The sequence below is a fragment of the Phasianus colchicus genome, chromosome 1, assembly GCF_987193195.1.
Source record: "Phasianus colchicus chromosome 1, bPhaCol1.hap1.1, whole genome shotgun sequence".
NCBI lineage: Eukaryota > Metazoa > Chordata > Aves > Galliformes > Phasianidae > Phasianus > Phasianus colchicus.
The window spans coordinates 80,237,110-80,250,705 of NC_143436.1; the positions used below are offsets into that span (position 1 = coordinate 80,237,110).

General features: G+C 38.3%; 1 protein-coding gene across 2 annotated transcripts in view; it reads left to right on the forward strand.

Moving 5' to 3' along the window:
* Positions 1 to 2,901: 2,901 nt before the first annotated feature.
* LOC116239753 (transient receptor potential cation channel subfamily V member 6-like) overlaps positions 2,902 to 13,596 on the forward strand; it is a 31,663-nt gene continuing 20,968 nt past the window's right edge. The window contains exons 1-5 of one of the 2 annotated variants that reach the window (XM_090134461.1): positions 2,904 to 2,962; positions 3,293 to 3,320; positions 3,429 to 3,611; positions 12,777 to 12,874; positions 13,400 to 13,522. In XM_090134461.1, coding sequence (XP_089990587.1) covers positions 2,944 to 2,962; positions 3,293 to 3,320; positions 3,429 to 3,611; positions 12,777 to 12,874; positions 13,400 to 13,522 — 451 coding nt within the window. In that variant the 5' untranslated portion in view covers positions 2,904 to 2,943. Of the gene's footprint in view, positions 2,963 to 3,292; positions 3,321 to 3,428; positions 3,612 to 12,776; positions 12,875 to 13,399; positions 13,523 to 13,596 lie in introns of both variants that reach the window. The other variant, XM_031609945.2, reaches the window with a different exon arrangement.

Below are 13,596 nucleotides of genomic sequence, written 5' to 3' on the forward strand. Positions count from 1 at the left end.
GGCTGCACTTCCACTGTTGGTCTTAAGATGGTAGCCTAAACCCTGTTATGCAAATCCATGCACTTTGTTTTCATCAGTGTTAAAATGATAACATTTCTCTTGTAATTTCTAAAGTGGGACTTTTTTTAAGAACAAACTTTGTGAGAGGTAAGATGAAAGATGTTTGTGAATTGAAGCAAAAAAATGGAATATGTCATTTAATTCTTAAGGTTAGAGTATATATATAATTCAGAAAGAACATATGAAACAAGGGAGATAGATGCAGTATAGAAAAATAAGAGCTTGTGAAACAGCCTGGCAGCTTGTGACTCTGAACCTGACCCTGAGACAGCAAAACAGGCAAGTCTTAGTGTAGGATAGACACTGCTTATCAGTGATATAGAAAACGTGACTTGCCTAGACTAGTCAACTTAGCTTCTCAATGTCTGTATAGTGCTGTAGTCATATTTGCCAGATGCTTAACATTGATTTGGGGAGCAAATGTGGAAGACTAATGAGAAAGAGAATTTCAGGTCATCATAAGCGATAAATAAGTTGAGTTCTTTTTCTTTCTCTTTGTCATTTTTGTGTAAGTTTTCCTGATACTATTCATTACATTCTTTTTTTGTGTTTGATAGAATCCTTTAAAATCTTTCAGAAGAAATAAAGGAGGGACTTTACAATGTGCAGCTAAACCCTTAGGTTCAACAACTTTCCTTACTTTTGCAATGCCTTTTACAATCTCTGTTTCTTGCTTATCAGAATTCACATTCAGATGTATTTTATGAAAGATTAGGATTAGACATTTCATTGTGGTAACTTCAAAATATCATCCAGCTTTTGTAATTTTCTCTCTCTAAGGCAACTATAAGTGAAAATTAGAGAACAAAAAGAATGTGTACTTACATCCTGATTCATCGCCAGGTAAGCACATTGGATTAAATCCTACATACCTTTGGTACTCAAAACTTCCAGGAAAGTTAACAGCAGTTTTGCAAAAACATGGAATGTAAGGGTCAGGGTCATTCTGAAGGAAAGGAATCCATGCCATGTACTGTGCATATCACGTCTATCTCTATATTAGTGCTGAAATTACTTTGTAATAGGTCAGATAATAGCCACTGTGATTTATATTTGAAACAAAGAAGGAACAGAAAATGTGAGCAGAACAGAACTAAAATCAAAGACTATGCAGAGATTATTCCTGTAGACTTTTTGGGCATGCTGCTAGAAAAGGCTAACTTTAGATCTAGGGTCACCAACAGTCAGTTCATTCAGATTTGACCACAGAGTGCCATATGTATTATGTTTTTGAAAATCTGGGATGACCTATAAGGAAAAAGAAAAAAGAAATGCTAGGAAGTATCTGTGGCAAGATGACAAACCCCACTGGTCAAAATTGAGTGTCTAGTCTCCTTATATTTATAGCAGGTATTTGAAAATGTGAGTTTCCTGGTTGTGGGTAAAGTATTTACATGTATCAACTCACCTAAACTATTTCTGTAGCTCTAAAAAGAGCAACTCATGCTAACCATGCCATATGTAATACTAATACGTCCCCTAAAACCACATAGTGGTTTTAGCATTGCTTTGTCACTATTTTGTTCATATTTTGTTGTTGTTGTTGTTGTTAGACACTGCTGTGTCTAACATATTTAATCAAATTGTGTTTTGCATTTTTTTCATGCTTACTTTGCTACTCATAGCCATGGATACAAGAGAAAAACTGTGCATGAGGAGATGAAATTGAGGCATTCCAATATTCAGAAATTATTAGTCAGAAACAATCCAAGTCAGAATTAAGAGAAGTCAAGACACTAAGAAGGGGCATGACTGACATCCAGGATAAACAATTTGCAGTAAAAGACTGGAACAAGGAACACTTATAGAGAAATGCAGAACTAGAATACTGTCGGGAAAAAAGGAAGGCCTGGAGAACTGGAGCTAGGATACAGAGTTGCAGTGCGACTCAGAAGCATGGAAATGGGTACCAAGAGCAAAAACCAGATTCAATGTATATGAGAAACCACATGCATTCTATTACCTTTGCAAATTAATTCTACATGAATTATAAAAATATTATTTTGCAGTATTAAAATTTTGTATTCATATTTATGGGTAAAGGAAAACTGTTGAGCCAGATTTACAGCAGTCTGAAGAATGAGAGCTGTAAGGAGCCTTCCTCTCTCCCCCTGCTGTGTGACAATTTAGGGAGTCCATCTTAGGTACTGGCATGCAGTTGTTTGAATTGCACTGGCTGCCCAGGAAAATAGAGATTGTATTTGTCTATCACAGCACTTAACTGTATATTTAATGCCTAACAAAATTCAATATCTAAATATCTTACTCAACTTTGAATGAAGCTGCTCCCACCATCAAGAATATTAGGAGGAGTATATTACTGATATTGTTCAAGAAAACCACATTTTGCTCATAACACTGGCTGCCTTTATATCTCAGTGTAGCAAGGAAATCACTCTCCCACTATGACAGTTTAACCTGACACCTCCTCCAAAAATTGGATGCTTCAGTGAATCTAACATTTTAGGATGCAATTCCTCAAATTTTCCTTGAAGCATTGTTCTTTTTCTTTGTGGTGACTTCTGTTTCCATAAACAAGATATGTGATGAGTTTGCTTACATTTGGATGTAAATACTGGCTTGCTAAGCTTTAATAACCTCTAAATAAACCAATAGTTTTGAGGAGATTACTCTGTTCATTCTCTAATAAGTGTGGAAAAACAATGAGAGACTGTAGAAAATGAAAAGAAAAATCAAATATCCAAACTTCATATGCTAATTTACAGAAACTCTTCTTCCAGCTCATAAAGTGACATGACTTTGTTTGACGCAGAGAAGGTGGAGTCTATAATGACTGTGTCTTTAGAGGAATTTGCAGATAGTTGGAGTGGGAGGTGTGTCCTCCTCCATACTGCCTTACCTGAGCACAGGGCACGTTTCCACATGTTCACTCGGCAAGAAGGTGTTTTTCCTGGCTTGTTTAGCTGTCTGTTTCGATATTGGTTGTATGTTGCTCCCCAGAGGAATTGAGAGATACATAAGGAGGATTATTACTTCTAAATTCCAGACTTAGAAAAGAAATGCTAGAAGCCTAAGAATTCAGTGCTGTACTGACTTCCTCAGTGCCGTACAGGGTCTTTGTGAGGGGTACCCTACTAGTGAGCTATTTCTAAATCAGGCACACCTTTGGGTTGGGCTTATTTTGGAAACTAAGTACTTGAGGAGGGCTGAGGTATGAGGTCTCCTAGAGAGAAGTGATTTTATTTTGTGTTTTTACATGTACTTTCATCAGCTGATGCAGCTGAAGGACAGTGTACTCTGTAAGTAACACATCAGGAGGCAGAGGAGTATGCTTTGTAATAAGCCTTCCCTGGCATTTTTTTTTTCTTTTTTCTTTTCTTTTTTTTTTTTTTTTCTTTTTCCCATAGTGAGGATTACTGGCTTTCAGACAACAAGGAAAGAAAGATAAAGGGACATCCAATGGGGGTACCTTTATTTGGTGATAGCAAACCCTTCTATTTCCGGATCTGGAATGGACTAAGTCAGAAGCTGCAAGGCAAAAAGTCCTGGGATAAACATCTGGATGAAATCTACTTACTCCAGCAGAAAAGGTACAGTGCTCTTTCTTGTCTACCCTTGCTTCTGCTGCTCTCTCCTTGTAGCTCATTCTCACTCCCTTCCCTTAGGCTCTTCTGCCAGCAAATAAGCTTTGAAAAAACTTTAGAGCACTGTTCTCTATCAGGCAGCCACTTTCAAGGTGGAATGTTTCTTGAGTTCCAGTGTTATCTGCATTCACATATGTATTTACTGAATCTCAATTGAATTAGTCTCAGTGCAGGACTTCAGTCACAAATTAATAATGTATGCTTTTTTTTCTTTCCTGCTTCATTAGTGCATGAGTTGGGTTTTGTTTTGCTTTCATTAGAAATGTATGTGGCATTTAAACTGCAGTCAGTTGTATTTGAAATGATGGCTTTTTAAAGGGATTCTGTTTTTTTATTTCTCTGAAGGTTGCCCTTATTATAGGATAGAATGAGCTTAATATTCTACAATCTGATGATCATTTGCTTCGTCAGTTTGACTGCTATTTCCAACCCCGTTGGATCAGGTGCAATTATCCATAATTCAGAGAATGAATCCTCCTAGATCTTATGTTATCAAGAAGATTGCTTGTGCTTTCATGTGTCATACTGGATCAAGGCTCTTTGCTACCATTCCACTGTGTTTCTCCTTCCACACACTGTGCTGCAGGATTATTCATGGAAATCCAGCTGAATCTGTTTTTCATTGTCCTCTTTTCTGCACACACAAAATCTGCATTAGTCCAGTAAAAAAATTGCTTCTGGTCCTCCACTCCTTTTTTTCTAAATTTCCTTACAAAACGCCAAGCATCTCTGGGGAGAAAAATGTGCCTACATGGGACAAATCTGTCTCTGTGTATGAATACACCCAGCCATGCACAGGAATAAGTAGGATAGTACCTGAATATGAACAAATATCTTTATCTGTCCTTAGGGAAAGAACTTCCAAATAATCACTTAATTCTTCACTGAAAAACAAAAAGTCTGTATTATTTTATTTCAAAGCAGTGAAATTTAAATACACTTAAAATAGAAAGGATGAGAGCAACAGTTGTGTGTCCATAGAACTCTGAATTGTTTACATTTGTGTACATTCATGAAGAACATAAGTAACTGAAAAATAAGGTCTCAGTAGATTCTGTTATCTCCAGCTGAACACATGCAAGCTAGGAGTCTGAAAACATTAATATTTTTACAGTTGTAACATCATCTTCCCAATTTTAAATCATATAGATGTGGGAGAAAACTCTGGAGCTTTCTAATCACTAGCTCAAAGCTGAGCTATTGTGAACTCTAAATCATACTGCTTTGGCTCTTTGAGTCTTTAAAGCCTCCCAGGAGGGAGCTTCTACTACCTCTTTAGGAATCTGTTACAGTGTTATAGTATTTTGCTGATAAAGGTGTTATGTTTTTTTTTTTTTTCCCCCACTAATATTCAGTCTGAATTTCTGAATTCATCATTTGGTGTTGTAGCTCCTTGTTTTACCATTTACTATTACCAAGGGGCCAACATATGGCCCCTTCCTCTTTTTCATAGGCTACTATTAGAATGCCTCACAAGCTTTTCCTGTCAATCCCAGCTACCTCAACCTTTCTTAATACTGAAAGTCAGTGGTAAATATGTTACTATTTATCTACTGTGCTCTGCCTTCATGATTTTGTGTGTCATGACTCTGCGCTAGAATGATGTTGTGTTTTTTTTTCTGCACCACAACCAATGATGATAAGGCCTGGAAGATAAATGTGTAATTCTCACATTCACTGTTATTGCCATATATTCATCATGTGTATTAGTTGTTTGAATCTTGTTGGCATTTGATCTCAGCTTTATCCACAGTGGGGTATTTCTTTGGCTCAATCCTGCACTGCATAACATTTCCCAAAGTGATATCCAAGTTCAGGAAATGAGATACAATCTTCTAATGTCAGAGAGGACTAAGAGTTTACTTAGCCTTACTCTGCTGGTTTCTTCCTGTTCAAGAATTTTCTTACTTAACTCATAGCTCTGTGTGAAGTTCTGGTGACAGAGGTCACAACTCATAGGAGCTTTCTAGAGTTATCTTTGGAATTAAACATAGCCTGGAGCATATGAATGTTTAAAAAAAAAAGCACAGTTCATAACCAGGTTTTAATAAGTAATAAATATTTATGAAAATGCAGGGTTGATAAGGGTGGAGAAGAATCAGATGCTCATCACAGCCAATAGATCTTCCAGAAGTGATAAGTGTCATTGTTTTGTTGGTTTTGTTGTTGTTGTTGGGTTCCTGGTGGTGGTAGTCATGATTGTTTTGTTTGTTTTTATCTGGCTTTTAGTGTTAAAAGTCCCAAGGAAACAGAATCTCCCTAAGATGTAATTTTAGAAGCTCCACCATATGTGAATTACACTGTTCATTAAAAATAATCAAGGAATAAACTAAAGCAACTGACAACATGGATCCATAATGTTAAGCTTTATTTTTCTTTCTGCTACTGCCTGCCTTTATAACTTGGGTTGATAAGTTACCTGTATATCTCTTCTATCTCACAGCTGCTTCTCAGGAGTTAGTGGTATCAGCTGACTTTCCTGGGATGCTATGAGACTTCATTATTCTAATAGTAATAAAATGTTTATTCTATGTGGTACATTTCAACACAAATATTGAAGCCCTTTTGCACATAAATTAACTGTAGATATCTGCATTTTAAGAAATAATGCATTAGAGGGGCTTGGAACAGTTTACATATCTTGCAGAGAGCAATCTTATGGCTAGCAGAAGTCACTCTAGCTGTGCTGCGGTGGAAACCTTATAACCTCTTTTCTTGCCTTAACTTTTTGTCACTCTTTAGTCTCACAGACATTAGTGAAATGCTTTGCCTACATTTTTTAGTGGAAACAAACAACACAAACAAAAGTTAGCTTAGTTTAATGTTATTGAACTGGGCTGCTTAAGTTGTACAGGGACACAGAAAGCCTTTGCCTTTTTGGCAAATCTTTCCCAAGCAGACAGTGAATGAGAAATGTTACCATAGTTTTGCTTTTCTTTTGTCTAAATAATGTTACTGAATTTTCTGTGCACAAATTAGTGTACAACTCTTATCTTAAAATCCACAGTGCCTGTTAATATTAATTCCTTTGCTTCCAAAGATGACAGTGAAATTAAGATGCCAGTTCCCAGTTCCATTTGTAATACTTCTTAGTTATGGTTCTCCTGAGCAGTCAAGGTGGAAAGAATAGTCTATTAGAAACTCTGCTGTAATGTGTAAAATAAAGTCAAAGGCATTACTGGCAGCATTTTTAGTCATTTTAGTCTTATGCTATTATGACTTCATCATAGTGGAAATTTTCAGTCTAGTAACAGAAAGCAAAACCTAATAATCTCAGGTCTAAAAGTCTTCCAGAACTCCCAACATGCAGACAAACACACATCTGCCCCCATTGCCCAAGACGTGGCTTAGCCTCATAGATTTTGGAAGGTACTTGTGTATAAGTTTCCTTATGAAGAGGTCAATGTAAAATTTATGTTTTGCAAAAAAAAAAAAAAAAAAAAAAAGGAAAAAATAAAAAATTAAAAAATTGTTAGAGAAAACCAATTAGATATTAGTGTGAAGAACAGAACTTAGAATAAAACAACAACAATGAAGGCACTTTATTGAAAAAGTTGGGAAGTTTTGATGCAGGATGAATTTGCGTTTAAAAGAATATATTTTTTAATAAATAATTCAGTTGAATTTGAATCATAGAATCATAGAATGGCCTGATTTGAAAGGGGCCCCAAGGATCATCAAGTTCCAACCTGCCTGGCACAGGCATGGCCACCAACCTCCAGATCTGGTACTAGACCAGGTTGCCCAGGGCCCCATTCAACCTAATCTTGAAACTTCCAGGGATGGAGTGTCCATAGCCTCTCTGGGCAGCCTGTCCCAACACCTTGTCTCTCTCTCTGTGAAGAACTTCCCCCTGACATCCAATCCAAACCTTCCCTCTTTGATCTTAAAACCATTCCCCCTTGTCCTATCACTATTTGCCCTTGTAAAAAGTTGATTCTCTTCCTGTTCATAATCCCCTTTTAAATACTGCAAGGCTGCAATGCGGTCTCCTTGCAGCCTTCTCTTCTCCAGGCTGAACAAGCCCAGCTCCCTAAGCCTGTTTTTGTAGGAGAGGTGCTTCAGACCTCTGATCATCTTAGTGGCCTGCCTCTGGAGTCTCTCCAACAGCTCCACATCCTTCCTGTGTTGGGGGACTCGGACCTGGACACAGTGCTCCATCCAGATGGGGCCTCACAAGGGCAGAGTAGAGAGGGACAGACAACTCCCTGTCCCTGCTGGCCACCCCTCTTCTGATGGAGCTTAGGATACCACTGGCCTTCTGAGCTGCAAGAGCACACTGCTGACTCATGTTCAGTTTTTCATCCCTCAGGACCCCCAGGTCCTTCTCTGCAGGGCTACCCTCGAGGAGTTCTTCTCCCAGTCGTATATGTATTTGGGGTTACTCTGACCAAAGTGCAAAACGTTGCACTTTGCTATGGTGAATCTTATTAGATTCACATGGGCCCACCTTTTGAGTTTGTTGAGGTCCCTCTGGATGGTGTCACTTTCTCCTAATGTGTCAACCACACCACTCAGCTTGGTGTCATCTTCAAACTTGTTGAGGGCACAGTCAAGCCCATCGTCGATGTCATTGTTGAAGAGAACTGGTCCATAGACAGACCCCTGGTGGACACCACTTGTCACTGGCCTCCACCTGGACATATTGCCATTCAACACAATTCTGTTTATGGCCTTCCATCCTATTCCTTATCCATTGAATAGTCCATCCTTCAAATATGTATCTCTCCAATTTAGAGATAAGGATGTGTTGGGCAACCGTGTCAGACATCTTGCACAAATCTAGGTACATGACATCAGTTACATTCCCTTTGTCCACCAATGTTGTCACTTCATCATAGAAGGCCACCACATTGATAGAAGGCATGACCTTCCCTCGGTAAAGCCATCTGGATGTCTCAGATCATCTGCTTGTCCCTAACGTGCCTTGAAGAACCTTATTGATCGTAATTCCTGTTTTTGTAACAGAGTTAAGATTTATAGAGTTCTTCTTGCATTCTTTATATTCTCTTAAATGCAATGAGCAGTATGGACTCCAAAAGAAGTGATTAGGAAGCCCTAAATCCAAAAGTATACATGTTACCAGCAGTGAGCGTTTGTGAAATCCTTAAACTTGTTTCAAACTATTTTACATGACTCTCTCAGTCAGCATCTGACCTACATTCTACCTTGCATTTGTTTCACAATGGATTCTTGGGTGTTTCTGATTTGGTCCTTACCTGTATTGAAAAACAACTTACAGCTTCCTGAGCATGTAATGGAATCATCTACAGAGAAAACTGAATTGCAGTAATCATAAATCATTTTGGGTTGGAAAGGACCTTTAAACATCATTTAGTGTCACACGCCCTTTCACCTGTCCCACACCTCCATGGGCCTGGACATCTTCCACTATATTAGGTTGCTCAAAGCTCCATTCTGCCTGACCTTCATCACCTTCATGGATGGGGCATCTACACACAACTTCTCTGGACAACCTGTTCCAGTGCCTATCAGAAGTGCTTACTGTTTAGGTATGTAGCTGTGCTTATTCTGAACAGTATAAGGCAACATCAGCACTGCTTAGTGTTACATACCTAGTGTAAATGGGTAAATTAGGAGCTTGGTGTCAGTTGATCTTGTAATTGAAGAAGACAATAATTTAGAACAGCAGCTTAATTTGGGTGTTCTGAATTATTTTCTCAGGGCATCTGAATATGTGTCTTTGCTGAATCATTCTCTGAAATACACCTTCTCTGCCCGGTGGTGTAATGGTACTTTATGGAAACTAAGCATGTGCTGTAGCAATCTCCATTAAGAAACTGCTAACACTTTATTTTGCTGCTGCTTTGACATAGAGTTGTAACATGTAAAAATTCGTGCTATGCTTAATGGCATAAAGAAAATAGATATGCATAACTTTGAAGGTTCTATATATGTGTGACTTTTTTATATATTAGTGAATTTGTCTAGTACTCAACGTTTATATACTCAGCACATTGCGGTAATGTATTAAAAATGAGTTGACTCAATGGTATGTCTTAAATGAGAATAAGAAGTTTCCCCAATTAGGGGCCAGAAAATTAAATGAGAGTACAAGTATATGGTATAAACATCTAAGTCATTGGTCTTTGGGGCATAAGTGGAAGTTTGCTGTGATATTTGCCAACAAGCCTGGTTCTTCAGCAGCTTGCTATTTGGCTTGAAATCTCCAACTCTCTGAGACAAGTAATCTCTACAGTGATTACATTTGTTTGACAATTTTGCCCTCAGTTTCTGCAAGCTGAGTACAGTATTTGTTAGGTGTTTAATTAGCAGGCTTCTAATTTAATTAGTTGTTTACATGAACTTTGGAGAGTTTTTTGAGAATGGTGTTGTGTTTGTGTTCTCGTACATTGTCTCTTGCCCAATCCTTCCTCCTCTCTGAGGTCACTGAAGGGATAAAAGCCTACCCAGTAAAGCATCAACAAATTAATTGCAGCATTGTTTATACTATTGAAATCCTGCCTCCTTCCCACTTTCTGTCTCAGAAAGTTACATTCTCTAGGAAAACTAGTCTTCTTCAGACAAAATGCTGGTAGAGGTGGCAAGCTTGCTTTACTGATGATGAACGTCAGAACATTTGCTCAGGGTACCTCTTTATTTTATCCTTGTCTGATCCTGGATGCAATATTCACCTCAAGTCATGTAATTAACAACTGATGCTACTGTCAGATGAAAAGAAATATTTCTCGGAGCAGCAAGGCAAAGAGTTTGAAGGATTCAAAAAATGTGTCAGAATAGCTCCTCAGATTTGTTCAGTTTGGTTCTTTATATCATTAATTCCTACTTCTCTTCTGTTCTCTAGAGTTTTTCTAGACCAATTCCTACTGACTTAGACAAGGGGTGTGTTGGTAATAGGAAATGTTCCTTTTACTGAATGATAAATATAACATTCATTTATGCTTTTATTCTATGTAGTCTGTGTGCATGCTTGTTTTGCTTTTTCCATTAAAGTTTTCCCAAATGTATCATTATCCTTCTGGTGTAAAACTATGCAGAGCTCACACATTTCAGCTGCATTAAATTCAGGCATAACTGCATGTAAAAAGTGTTTTTCTTTTTCTTTTTTTTTTCCTCAAGATTTTATAGTATTGCGTTTAAAAGAGCAATTTAAAGCAAGAAATATACATGGATCAAAACAATGCTTCATATTTATTTCTGTGAAAACTACCACAGATATAAAGAGCACAATAACATTACTTGATAAAGCAATTTCTCAGCTACAAAACACTCCTGTGCACCTCACTGTGCTCACATCCACTGTTTGATCTCCACTGTTCGGTTTAGTAAGCATCAATGAATGTCAGTGGGTACAATTTTTTCTTCATGGAGGAATTCAGTGGCACACCTTTGCACTTCCATGTCAGACACCTTTTTGTCAGACTGCTCCTCTGCTGCCATCTGTCGCACAGCAACAAAATGTAATGGAATATTGGTAGGAATGTTCAACCTTTTCTGCCATGCCACCAATATCTGCCTCTGATTTCATGGGCCACCATGATAAAATAGAATCATAGAATCATAGGTGGCATTACTTTTGGAGCAGCCCCTGCAGATGTGGTTTTCAATTTGAACGATTAATGTTTTGCCATTTTTACACCAGAAATTGAAGATAAGTAGCTTACAAAAACTATCATGTCAGACAGAAGCTGAAGAAGTCTTCAATATTACAAGGACCACACTAAATTACAAGAGTCAATTATCCTATGATCAGAACTACTGTCTAGGATAGCATAGACTCAAAGAAGATTTGAGGTTGGAAGGGACCTCTGGAGGTCACCTGGTTCCAGTGCCCTTGCTCAAGCAGGGTCAGTTACAGCAGGTTGCTCAGGACCATGTCCAGATAACTTTTAATTATTGCCAAGGATGAAGATTTCACAACCTCTGTTGACCATCTATGCCAGCACTCTGTTTCCCTCGCTGTAAAGAAGTACTTCCTGATGTACAAACAAAGCCTTTGATGTTTCAGTTTGTGCCCATTGTCTCTTGTCCTGTCACTGATACCACTGAAAACAGCCTGGCTCCATCCTCTTTGTATTCTGCATTGAGATATTTGAATATTTTGGTATTTCTCTTGAGCCTCCTCTGCTCTAAAAAATTCCAGCTCTCTGAGTCTTTCCTCATATGAAAGATGCTTCAGTCCCTTAATCATCTTCATTATCCTTTTCTGAACTCGCTCCAGTATGTTTTCCTTAATGAGTAGACCAAAACTGGGCACAGGACTCCAGATATTGCCTCAGCAGTGCTGAATGGAGAAGAAGGATCACCTCTCTCAAACTGCTCTTTGTGTCAGCAGGCCTTGCTGTGTGATGACTATGCTTGTAAATTCTTAATCGAATCCAAAGGGTCTACTAAAATAAGCTAGAGTCCAGTGGAAGAGCCATGGGTATTCTCCAACTATAAGTGAATTATTTGGTCTGAAACATGTCTAATGGCATGCTCTTTTCTAGAACTGGAATATATTTCAGGTCTCATTCGTTTCCTCAGTTTTCTCAGCATTGAAGGAAAAAATAGCATAGCTAAGCTATTCAGTTTTCCTTACAACTTTCTATGAGAAGCTATTGTGTTTCACATCCCATTCTTTTACCATACGAAGCCTTGTTAAGACATAACAGTGAATTCTTGTTTGTATCTTTTCTTTTCCATCCATTTGAATGCAGCATTTTTTTTTTAAATATGTTTTTAATTGTGCTATATAAAAAAAAAAACACTTTTTTTTCTTTCTTTCTTTTTTTTTTTTTTCCCCTGGCTCCTGAGATAACTAGTTTACTGCAGGAAGAATATCGTATGACTCATTAACTCATCATTTTCTGTCTTCTGAGCCTCAAAATATGGACCATATATATAAACCACACACATGTGTATAAACCCTTTTCCCTTCCCTTCCCTTCCCTTCCCTTCCCTTCCCTTCCCTTCCCTTCCCTTCCCTTCCCTTCCCTTCCATTCCTTCAAAAACACCTCAGCTGATAAATGTGCATCACTGGTCTTTAAGGAAAAAAATGATCATTCATGTTGTCTCTATAAATATTCTGGAAAAAGGTGCCATATATTTGTTTGCCTTTCTTAGAAGCCACTTTTACTTTACTGCAGGATCTGTGAGTCCCCGCTCCTTCAGGCTGCCAAGGAGAACAACATCCCAGTCATTATGAAACTTCTCACTGATGGAACATGTGATATTTATCAGAGAGGTAACTCATTATTTTCTCTGAACTGTTTTCGGGGGGAAGGAAGAACCTGAAACAATGAGTATGGCAGTATGTAAGCTAGTTTACAGCAACTTTCTCACTGGCAGAATCAAATGACTTAAATCTACATCAGCAGCTTTGCTGCAACAAAATGAGTTCTCTAACTCAAGTCCTAAACAGTTGGTAATGATTGAGGTTTTACAACTTGAACAGGCTATTTTTACAGAGGGACCGAAAGATGTGATTTACACAGGTAGGTGGGCAGTGGAAGGGCTGTGTACTCATTTCAGTCCGTGGCACTCACAAACACCTGAAGTTTCTGTTCAGCTTTTGGGTCTTGACAGAGTGAAAGATAGAGACAGTGCAGTTATGTGACTGTCACCACATTGTATGATGATGTGGCACCTGGCAATACTCAAAGGAAGATTGAGCATACCCATAATCCTCCACCCCAGTAAATCTATGCCTGCTTTTATTCCATATTGCTGGATGTCTAGATGACTCACATGCTTACTTTACTGTTTCTAGGTGCAGTAGGGGAAACTGCCCTTCATGTAGCTGCCTTGTATGATAATGTGGAGGCTGCACTGGCTCTGATGGAAGCAGCTCCAGAGCTTGTCAATGAGAGGATGACATCAGAACTCTATGAAGGTATCATCTCAAAGAATGAGGATGGAGAGGTTTCTCTGGGAGGGGAGAGAGGAGGTTGTAATTGTTTCTACTCA